Genomic DNA, 12037 nt, shown 5'->3' on the forward strand with positions numbered 1-12037 from the left:
TTTCGTTCTACTTCGCATCAAGAACATTTGCAAGATCACCTCCTCTTGTATAATAACTCAAGTTATACAATCATCACACAAAACAGCAAACAAACAGGGTGAATTAACAAGAATATCATCAAAATAAGAGAACTAAAAAATGACCATTAGTCGTCATAACAATATTATCGACAAGTCAAGTCAATTACGAATATCACAAATAAAAGTCACTCGAAATGTGCATTAACCTAAAACTATGTCATTGGATCACCCTCATCTCACACTGGATCAACTATGACATCTTCATATACTCACACCATTAAAGTGATCATTACAAACAAAGGGAACACACAAAGATAACAAATACAAAAGAAAAGGTAAGTTAATATACAAAAAGAGAAAAAATATAACAAATATAGAAATATTATCGCATATAAATCAATCATAATAAAAAACATGTCACATATAAAAGACTCATATTAAACTCGATAATCCGAATATGTGAATTGATATCAAACTCTGGTCAGTTATGAACTTGTTGTGGCTTCTACTGTTATGCAGAGTCATTGTCAATGGGTTTCACCCACCCATACACAAGATTAGCCCATTAACATCTTTCCCTAAGGTAAAACCTCTAGATTAGGATCTCTAACTCTTCTCACCAGATACCCCACCCTAGCGATAGGATAATTCCCAATACGGAATCCATATATCAATACAAACATTATTTTAACCACCATTAATCCTCCTTGGATTAGTTCCAACCATTCTCAAATTACATTATAAACCAACCATCATTTTAACATCCACAAAATCACACATATTAAATATACCATAAGAGACATACGAAATTGGAGTTAACCTATAATACTTTTACTCAACGAGAGTATCATTGGAACTTACATACTTGAATTTTCACAAAAGTCGCCCAACGAGACTTGTCTCGCCCAACGACTGTCAATTCAATTAGCTCTCTGACTTTGGTCTCGCCCAATAAGTGTATTCTCGCCCAGTGATTACCAAGTCAATAGCTCTCTAACTTTGACTTCGTCCAACAAGTCTGCATAATTCTGCATAATAGAATTCTGCATATTTGTCATTAAAGCCCTGCAAATCAGTCAAACAACAATCATAGATTCCAAAACATACCAACCATTAGATTATATACAACTCAATGACTTAATTCATCTCAATTGCAATATCAATCATACACCATACCAAATTTCAACATCCAAAACACTAAAGAGAATTAAAAGCCTAACTCAACTCCACATGTCATAAAAGCATACAATCAACTATTACATTTTATCTATCAGTTAAAAACAATGCAATTAGCTTCCCTTACCTGAAAGACTGACCAAATGTTCAAGGAATCCTAAAAACACCTATAGACGCACAAGAAAGCCTATTTGCCCCTATGAACAACACAAACACAATCAGAACACACCATTAAGATCATTGATCAACAAAGACTCTTATAGAAAACCCAGACACTACATGTGAATCAAGATGGTCCATATGCACATAAAGAATATACCAACCAAGAAAAAAGTTAAAAAAAATCAATTTACTATATTTGAGAAACTAATTGGACAAAAGTGGAAAGCTCACCTCAAGAATCATCCAGTGGTCTTTCAATATTTAAACAGATGAACTGACATTGAGAAAATTGAAAAAGCTCTAGAAGAAAAAGGGTTTAGAAAGATACTGTCTTCTTAAAATAATGAAACTCATTTATAATAATTCTATTTATACCTCAAACTTTTATTATTAAAATAATATAGTCTTATCATTCTAAATACACCATCAATTTTAAAACATGATTTTTTAGACTTTTACACTTTATAGTGTAAAAATCAAACACATCTCCTAAAAATAAACATGAAAATCATTTTTATAGATTCAATTGACATAATCGATTTCATATATTTTAACATTTATAGTTCTATTTAATAACTTAAATTGAAAATATTCAAAGACGGTTAGAAAAAAAAAACTTGTACAAAATTATTTTTTCTATTTAAAGTAAAATACTTCAAGTTATTAAATTTTTATCAAAAATAATTTCACTTTCTTTCAAGACGTTATAACTCTTGATACTTTTTTTTATTTATTTATAGTACTCATCATTTGTCTCTTTCTTTATGCGATTACTTCTATATGGTTCTTGCTACTATTGTGTGAGTAATACACTTATATCAACCTGTTCAAAATAAAATTGACTGATTTAAATTAGATACTTTCCATAGTAACTTTTTTAAAAATGTTCTATTCAAAAATATTATACTTATTTATAGTCATGTTCCATAATAGAATTTTAATTTCATTTTATTTTAAAATTTATTTCAACTTGAATTTATACTTCTAAATTATTTATTTACATAATGTTACTTAAAAAAATAAAAATTATTTGCCAATATGAAATAATTGACAATTTTTCTATAAGCGATTATCATAATAGTAATAATGGTAAGGACTTTGGAATCAAGATGAGCTGATAATGTTTTAACTCCTTTAACTTAAAGACATCTCCTATAGAAGTTCTTTACGTAATTTTTTTACCATAAAAATACAATATTTTAACATATATCTCAAATGAATTCTTATATAATGAACTTCCTTTAAAACCGCATATTTTTTAGACTCGTTAAAATATTAAGTTTATTGATTAAAAAACCTGATGTAATCCTTTATTGATGTAAAAAAAATGAAGACAAAATCTATACTCAAGAAGTACAATTTTCTCGTTGTTTTGGCATATTTGTATTAATTTCTAATTTTGTTTTATACTATTCCTTACTTTAGAAAACTTTTACAAAAGTCAGATGAGCCTTAATATTATTTCCAATAGACCTGTTAGCAAGAATTTTCTTCATTTTAAAAGGACAAAAACTCATACAACTACATTTGAAGTTATTTTCAGTTTTCCTTTAAAAACAAGTGTTTGTGGAAACATTTCAGAAAATTTTAGGTTACTGCCGAAATATGTGCATTGAAGGGTCTGAAATAGAATTGGAGAACCGACTAAGAGCAATGAAGTAGGCTGTTCATGGTTTCGGCAACAATAAATTGATATATAATTAATTGCCGACATGTGCAGTATCTACCATTCACACCCAATGAGTATACATAATAACAATACATGCACCCATGGAAGTCATTCACCAAAATTAACATTTTCAGTCAAATGTATCAGCTAGAGAGTTCCCTTTACGAACCGCAGCAAGCAGATTTTTCAGCGGCTTGGGAAGACCCTGCTCCCTGGTCAGGTTGGTTAATCTTCAGTGTCGAGGGCTGCAAAATGACAAACGAAAACTTTCTCATTCAACCAAACACAAAACCTTGTACTCTTAAAAAATCATGATTTACTCTTGCATTGATCAGTTAGTTTGTAATCAGAAAATGATGCATTATCAACTGTCACAAGATACACTCATCATCACTAGGGAGAAAGTTCAAAACAAAAACCTCAGTCTTTGAGTCATTGTCTGCAAGTCTTTGCTTGATGTCCCGGGCTATTGAAAAGAAAACCTCATCCACGTTCATATTAGTTTTTGCACTCTGCATAAGCATAATCTCCTTATTAAAAACATATCAGCAATTTTGCCATGCTCAACACGAGCAATAAGTGCCATACTGCCACTTACCGTCTCAAAAAACTTGATGCCATATTCATCTGCTAGAGCTTGGCCCTTTGAAGTTGGAACAGCCTAAGGATAACATCGTCCCGCATCAAAATAGTGCATAGTAACCATAGGAGACACATCCAAGCTTAATCGAAAGACGAAGAACAAGTGAGAGTAAGTAGGACAAACCCTTTTGCTTTCATCCATGTCAGCTTTGTTCCCCACCAATATCTTGTTGACATTGTCAGAAGCATGCTGTTCAATATTGCGAATCCAATTCCTGATGTCTGGACATGAAATGGAATTAGTAGGGCAAATTGTTACGTCTTAAAAACCCACTAAAAGTGAAGAATCTACTCAAATTATAAAGTTGAAAATTAGACTTAACTGAAAAATAATTGTTCAACTAATACATAATGCTCTAAGGAAACACAAATAGGAGAGCAATAGTGGGTTGGGGGATAACAGAAGACCGAGAAATTAGAGTAAGGAGAAGTTACTGTTAAAAGATGACTCGTCAGTAACATCATACACAAGCAAAATACCCATGGCTCCACGGTAATAGGCTGCAAAAGAAGGATCAAAATTAAAAAACAAGGAAAGAAGCTCAAATTTGCAAGCTTGAAAGAGGCGGAATAGTCTATTGATATTATGATAGAAATCATATTGACAAACAAAGCATGAGCAAAATATTACATTCATAGATAGTAGCAAGGAACCCAGGTACAAGCCTAATAATACACAGAATTCTTCAAACAACGATCTCATGAATAATGCAATACAATTATCATCTCAAAGAGCCACCAATATAAAATACCACCACGTCATATCAATCATATTAGACATTTAAACTGGCAACTGAAAATTTAAACACCAAATCATAGCATACGGGTTTAAGATACAATGGTTTAGCAATTTAAAGAAAAAGGAGAAATATATATGTCTTAAACAATAATTGCCAAAATACAGTCATCAGAACCATGATCCAGTTTATAAACCAGTATGCAACTCATCCTGTCAAATGTAACAACCACGTACAATAAATAAATGAACTAAATTGTCAGCAAGATACAATCAATAATGAAATCAACTGAGGTTAAACAAATAAAATAAAATTTACATTCAACTAGTTCCTAAACAAATCGAAAGAAAAGAAAATGTAGATGAATACATAAACAGCCATTGTTGAATTACAAGATTGTGAGAAGTACACATTGCAATAGAAGTGATTAATTATAAGTTGGATGTAAAGAATCACAAGCTCTAACCAAACACTATGTATACCGGGAGGAGGGGAAACAAAACACACACAATCTAAAATACTAACCAGTTGTAATAGTTCGAAACCTCTCTTGACCAGCTGTATCCCATATTTGCAATTTGATTCGCTTGCCATCGAGCTCTATGGTCCTTATTTTGAAATCGATACTGAAAAAAATAATTCTGGTGACATCAGAGGCAACTCCTCACAAGGTACGAGGTTTCACGAAAAAAAGAACTACCCAATGGTCGTGATGAAACTAGTAGTGAAAGATCCATCCGAGAACCGCAATAGAAGGCAACTCTTACCCACACCTGACCATATGAAGAAAAAATAAAATAAAGTGATATATACAACCGCAATAGTGAAGAGTTGCCACATTTTAGTCAATAAGTGATTTTCAGACACAACCACACAGGTAAATTGGATTTTAGAATTTAAGAAGTAATCCCATACTTAGCAAATAAATACCGAGTTTTTCACTATTAGACTGGAAAATGTTCCCAAATTTGCCAACGTTTGACAGCTCGATAGCAATCCAGTGAACAACTAATACGCAGTAACAAACTTTCATGTGCAACTTCATTGACAATTAACCACTAGCTCCATTCATCACAGTGAACTGACAACCACAGAATTCACTTGAAAAAAAAGTACTAATCATCTATTTACGGCTTAAAATCACAGAGCAGTAAGCACCCAAGTAAGGTCAATTTTAACCACAAACAAACATTCATTAGAATAAAACAATCCACTATCAGAAACCAGATCAAATCGAGTCACAGCAAGGAAATCAAAGAGCTATAGCACAACACTTAGAAAAAATATAAAAAAATGTGAATAAATTACCGCTATCGCCGATTAGGAGAAGCTTGATGAGATAATCATAATCGGCTCGAGCTCTTGCAGGAATAGCAGCCATGGAGAAGAAGAGGAGAGTAGAAAAAGGCGATCCAGGGAGGAATTGGGATGAAATTGAAAATGATGAGATTTTGTGGGGTGAAGTAGAAGCGATTTCAAAGTGGTTGGAGAAAGAGAGAAAATGAAAGAGAAGAAGGCAGAATCGAGATCTGAAAGGGAAAGGGTGTTCTCTTCTCTGTGGTGGTCGGGCGTTGAAAAGCGCTTTTTCTTTTAGGGAAAGGAAATGCCAAACACTGTGCGTCTTTACCTCCCACTTCTCAATTATAAGGCCGTTTCCACGACCGATTTCCGTAACTCCTTCCACTGCTAAAACAATATTTTTAATTATCGTTAATTATATATATTATTATATGTACAAATTTTATTCTTTTGAAATTATATTTTAATTTTTTTTAATTTGGTGATAGTGTAAAATAATATATAGTTATATGTTATTTCATTTCATTTCTAACTTTCTTGTTAGTTTTTGTTTCACATTATTAATGTTTGTAAATGGAATAACGACTAATTTGTTTGACTTCATTTGTAGCATCTTTTTTTCAAAGAAGATGAAACAATCACAATTATAATACGACTAAGTCAAAGAAAATCAATATTTATAATCTCATTTGAAAAAATAAATAAAATATTTATTATTATTATTATCATTATCTCTAAGTATTAAATTAACAAAATATAATTAAGAACAACATTAATATATTTCTGAATAAGTTTATGTTTAATATTTATGCGAGCGTAATATATTATCAATATGTTGAATTTGTATAAAAATTTTACTTACTTCACTTTTCAGTTCTTTCTAAACTTTTATATTGAGTATTTATTGTGTGACAGTAGTTTGATTTTATAGTTTTAAATTAAAAATCACAAAGCTAGACAAAAGTTTCAAATCATAATTATTTTTATAAAAAAAAAAGTGACTTCATTCCATTTTATAAACTACAAACTAAAACAAAAAATAAATCAATATGTAAGACAAGAAAGTAATGAATGTTCTTTAATAAAAGATATTAAAGATTTTGAATTAGTGAGACTTGATTATTATCAATGTTAAATGGTTTTATTATAAATAGTTTTATAATAAATTAGTTTCATTATTTTAAAGTGTTTAGAAACCACTTTTTTAGAGTTCTCTATCTTCTCTCTAAGTATTTTTGCTTTTTAGTCGTGTGTTTGACGATCATGAAGTGTCTATCTGATTACAGCATCAAGGTCTACAAATCTAGCCAATCAATTTCAAAAATAGAGCAAGTAAGTTTTGACTCATTTTTCCCCTCCCATTTCCAAATCTATTTTAGAGGAATATAGCCCTCTCCTACTCATTATTGGTTCATCTAGAGTTCTAAGGATTCTGTCTGTTTTCAATTTGGTGTTTTGTAGGTTCGTCTAGATATTCCTTGCGATTAAGTAATTGGCGAAGCGATTTTATAGTTGGGTTGTTTCTTTGAGAGGTAAGAGAAGTTAGTGTTTGCCTTTAAATTGGATTATAGTGCATGAACTTGTGAGTGTTGGTATGTATGTTATTGTATACTGTTAGCTATGTCTAAAATGATTGTGTCGGTGTTAATTGTGTTTGATTGAGAAGAATAAATGGTAGGATGTTTGATTCCTCGTGTGAATTTAGAGTAACCTTATGAATGCGGTTGATATGATTGTGTTGGTGTTAATTTTGGTTGAAAGGTTAAGAGTAAAGGTGTGAGTAGAACTATAGGTCAACTTTGGTCTAAAATGGAGGTTGCATGTGGTAAATCGGTGAGATTGTGGTTTGTTGGAGTAATATGAATTTCTAAGGTTGGTTTGGTGTTGTTTAAGACTTGTTAAAATGGTGAATGTGTTAAAATTTGGTTTAGAAATAAGTAGTAAGTTGGTGTTATTTTGTTTAGTTTTAAGAATCATTTTGGGGGTTTGAACTAGTGAGTTTTTAAATTTTAGGTTCTGTGTATAAATGGTCATTTTGGAGGGTGTTAGTAAGTCACTTAGGACTTGATAGAGTCCTTAAGTTGTTTAAAAATAAGCTATAACTGGTAGAATTCAATTTGGGTATATAAAGTGAGATTTTGGTTAATTTTGTATTGGAATCTTGTGATCAATCACGTTAAAATGAGTTTATGTTGATTTATATACATTTGTTTCGGTTCATTTGAGTGTATAATACAATCTATGAGTGTTAAAAGTTAGAAAAAATGCATAGAATAGGTCAATGGTGGTTATGTGCAAATCACATTTTTTATAAAACCATTATTATCGTTATAAAAATAAATTTAAATAATATTTACAATTTTTTATTATAATAGTTATTTTAGTTTTAAAATATAGTTAAAATTTAGATGAAAAAAAATGGTCAAATTTGAAAAAAAACGTTAAATTTAGAAAAAACAGTCATTTAACAGGTAAATTTGATAAAATAATTATTTTAATTTAAAAAATAAAATAAAATTGGAAAAATATGTACAACAAATGTGGAGAACTCTTTATATAATAATATAGAAGTATAGATGAAAACAACTTAGTATTAGGAGACTTTATTAAATTTAAATTAATATTCCAAGCATATGAATATTTCTTTGTAAAAAAAATTATTTAAAATTAAAAACAATTAAAACCTGAAAAATAAAATTCCTGAACATATTCTATCTAAAAATTGTAAGGATTTTGCACTGAAAAGGGTCACTCTGGAGCACATGGTTCATTATTCGGCCTTTTCCATTTTTACTTCTTCCCTCTCCCTCTGCAAATCTTTCTTCTAAGCAAATATTCAATACGCAAAGAACAATGTAAACTTCACGCTCACAAATGTCCTTCGTCCTCTCCTTTAACAACAACCTGAATCATTCCGAACAGTTCGTTAGAACTTGTGTGTCTTATATTCTAAAAAAATAATTATGTTTTAATTATTTTAGAAGAAAAAAAGCTCTACACATCAAATAAGGAATTTCGTTTATATAATTTTATGCTGTGGAGGTCCATTGGTTGCAATCTATTAGTTAACGGACTTCTGCTGCATCTTTTCTTCCTCCCATAATTACTACAGTAATCTACAATCAAGTTTTTCTTAGCCTTCATATTTCCCTTCACTTGATCCAATTTAAAAAATCATTAAATTTTAAATTTTTATTTAAGAACTTATCTAATTTTAAAATTTATCCAATTCTAAAATTTGTAGAATTTTAAAATTTTATTAAAGAAATCATATTTCAAAATCCAATTCAAATGTCATTTGAAATTCAATTAAAAAACTCAACTGATTTCAAAATTCGAAATATAATTTTTTCAAATTTTAAAATTCATTTAAAATTTATTCTAAAATTCGAAATCCAATTATCATTTTATTAATTTTTTTAATTTGGTAATCATTTCCAAATCCGACACTTCACTGTTTTATTTTTATTTTTTGAATATTTTCGTTTTTAATTTTTCTTAGATGTGATTTATTTGTTTTAATTTAATAAATTATATTTAAAAATATTAAAATATTATATTAAACTAAATATTTTTTAAATTTTAACTTAAAAGAAAAATTAAACAATCATGTTAACCGGATGTGAAAATCTGGTTTAACGTATATTAAACTTTGAATATGTTAACATAATTAAATTTGATTTATTATTATTATTATTATTAATTAGTAATACTACTAATACTAATAATAATAAATAAAGTTAAATATATGTTAGCATATGTAAAAATTTAATATATGTTAATCGGATTTTCAAATCCAATTAACATGTTTTTTTAAATTTTGTTTTCCAAGTTAAAATTTAAAATAATAATAATAATAATAATAGTAATAATAATAATAATAATAAATTTAATTTAATATATTTTAATTGGATTTTAAAATCTGGTTAACATGTTTTTTAAAATTTTTGCTTTTAAGTTAAAACTTAAAAAATATTTAGTTTAATATAATATTTTCATATAATTTAATATTATTATTATTATTATTAATTTTATTATTAGTATTTAATATATGTTAATTATAAAAAAGGATAAAAAGAAATGTGAATCAGATTTCAATTAGTATTCCCAAGTTTAAAAAAAAAATAAAAGAAAAGAAAAACTTGATTTGAAGATATGGAAGAGGTGTAAGTTGGATTTCAAAATCTAGAAGAATTGACTATTGGATTTCGAAATATGAGATAAGTGTGTGTCAAATTTTGAAATCTAGTCAGTTTTAAAATTCTATTATTTTCAAAATTTGATGAATTTCTTAGATTTTGAAATTTGGTAATTTTCTAAATAGGATTTTAAAATTAATTTAGTTTTAAAATTTAGTGAATTTTTTAACCTGATTTTAAAATTTAATTATCCACTAAATCGATTTCAAAATCTAGTAATTTTTCAGATTAAATTTTGAAATCCAAAAAGTTTTTAAGAAATTCAATGACTACATTAAATATATCAGTGAAATGAAGAAGAAGAAGAAGCTGAATGAAGCAAAGCAGAGATTTTGCTATTGACAACTACTAGAAAAGCAAAGGCACAATAGAAAAAGCAAGAAGAGTGAAGACTTTGGGACAGTAAATGTAATTTTTACTCAAGGACAAATCTTTAAACTTTTGAGGTAAAACTTTGGAGGTGCAGGGAGAAACCCCTTAGTTAACGGGCTTAAGAAGGTTCACTATTAAGCCCAATGCACAACATAATTGACAATTGTTATACACACTTCTAAATTTATAATAAGCCTTCTTTTAAAAATGTTTTTTCTATAAAGTCTTTCTTAAAATAAATTTAAATATTTTTAAATTTAATAAAATACTTTATGAAAGTGTTAATTTTTAACACATCTCAGAAAGTATTTTTCAAAATATTAAAACTATAAATCGTTCCAGATTCCATTTTAACTTAACATAGGATTTTCCAGATTCTATTTTAACTTAACATAATCAATGAAAATTGTTCCACTCTTTAGCAATTGTTTATACAAATCATGTCTCATATAGATATGTTCTTTCCATTGTAAATTTTTTTTTGTTATAATTATTGTTAATTGGCAATCACAATGCATTAATACGTGAGTTTGGTTTCATTCCTAATAAAATGTTTGCTAAGAAGTTTTTTGACCACTTAATTTCACTTTCAGTCATCTAAAAAGCAACAAACTTTGATTCCATTGTTAATCTTGCAATAATTTTTTGTTTGTCTAATCTTAATGTAATTACATGACCCTAAGTGTAAACACATAACTATAAGTATATTTTGTCTCATCTAAATCAAAGATCTACTTAGCATCATTGTACATTTCTAATACAACGAAAAACTCATTATATTCAACAACATAATTTATTGTACCTCTTAATTGTTTCATGAGTCTTGTAAGTGCATCCTAATGATCTTAATTAAGACATTGAGTGTACTTACTCAGACTATCTACTGCGAAAGTGATATGTAGTATAGAAAATCTCATAAAATGCAATAAACTCTCAATACTTTGAGCATATTGATGAGTGCATATTTATGCCCTCATTTAGTCTTTAATATTAGATTCTTAATTAGTTTTTGTAATTATATATAATATTTTAATTAGGATTTATTATAATTTGATTTATTTAGCATGAGATACAAAAACATGTTCAAAATAACTTTTAAGTTGCATAAATGTTCTTTGGATATTTTGACGTGTGTTAGTGCAGCTGCAACTGCAGCTAAGTTGAGCTCATTGAGGTGTGGAATAAATTGGTTAAAGTTTCATGACACTTTAAAGATAAATCCAATAATAGCAAATAATCAAGAACATTAGGAGTCAATCCAAGCATAACATGAAAAGTGAAGAAATTTGGCTAAGCCGAGAAGAGGGAACAAGCAACAAAAATTGGATCTTGCAGTTTTCTCTATTGTTTCTACTAAAAGATCCTTGATAATTGATAAATATTTATTATTAAAGATCATTTGGGAAAAATAAATTTTAAAATATTTTATTTGATATCGTTAAATAAGTAACTTATTTAACTATATCAATAAATATCAAAAGATAATATTTATCAAATCTTTTTTTAATCTAGCAAATATCTTCTCAAGTATTTTTAGATATCCACAACAATCAAATATATTTTGAAGATAATTGATTATTTAGAAGACGATCGGAGAAGATTACATTATCATAAAGAAGATTACAACAACAGAAAAGTTTCAAACAAAGCCCAATTCAATTTCTATACAAAGATACGTAAGGAAACACACTAAGGGGACTTAGGAACCCTTTAAGGGTTCAAATTTCGTCTCTTCTCTCATGTTCTCCACCCTTTCTTCT

At 28.4% G+C, this 12037-nt stretch overlaps 1 protein-coding gene across 1 annotated transcript; it reads right to left on the reverse strand.

Annotated features, from left to right (window-relative positions):
* Nucleotides 1-2965: 2965 nt before the first annotated feature.
* LOC124839791 (ras-related protein RABE1a) lies at nucleotides 2966-6034 on the reverse strand. The gene is made up of 8 exons (XM_047315716.2): nucleotides 5716-6034; nucleotides 5108-5180; nucleotides 4933-5033; nucleotides 4106-4171; nucleotides 3795-3892; nucleotides 3627-3689; nucleotides 3448-3540; nucleotides 2966-3273 (listed from the first exon to the last, which is right to left on the reverse strand). Exons 1-8 carry the CDS (start codon nucleotides 5786-5788, stop codon nucleotides 3190-3192), a joined length of 651 nt encoding a protein of 216 aa, XP_047171672.1. The 5' UTR covers nucleotides 5789-6034; the 3' UTR covers nucleotides 2966-3189.
* Between the last annotated feature and the right edge of the window lie 6003 nt (nucleotides 6035-12037).

The sequence above is a fragment of the Vigna umbellata genome, chromosome 8, assembly GCF_029865625.1.
Source record: "Vigna umbellata cultivar VRB3 chromosome 8, Vumbellata_1.0, whole genome shotgun sequence".
NCBI lineage: Eukaryota > Viridiplantae > Streptophyta > Magnoliopsida > Fabales > Fabaceae > Vigna > Vigna umbellata.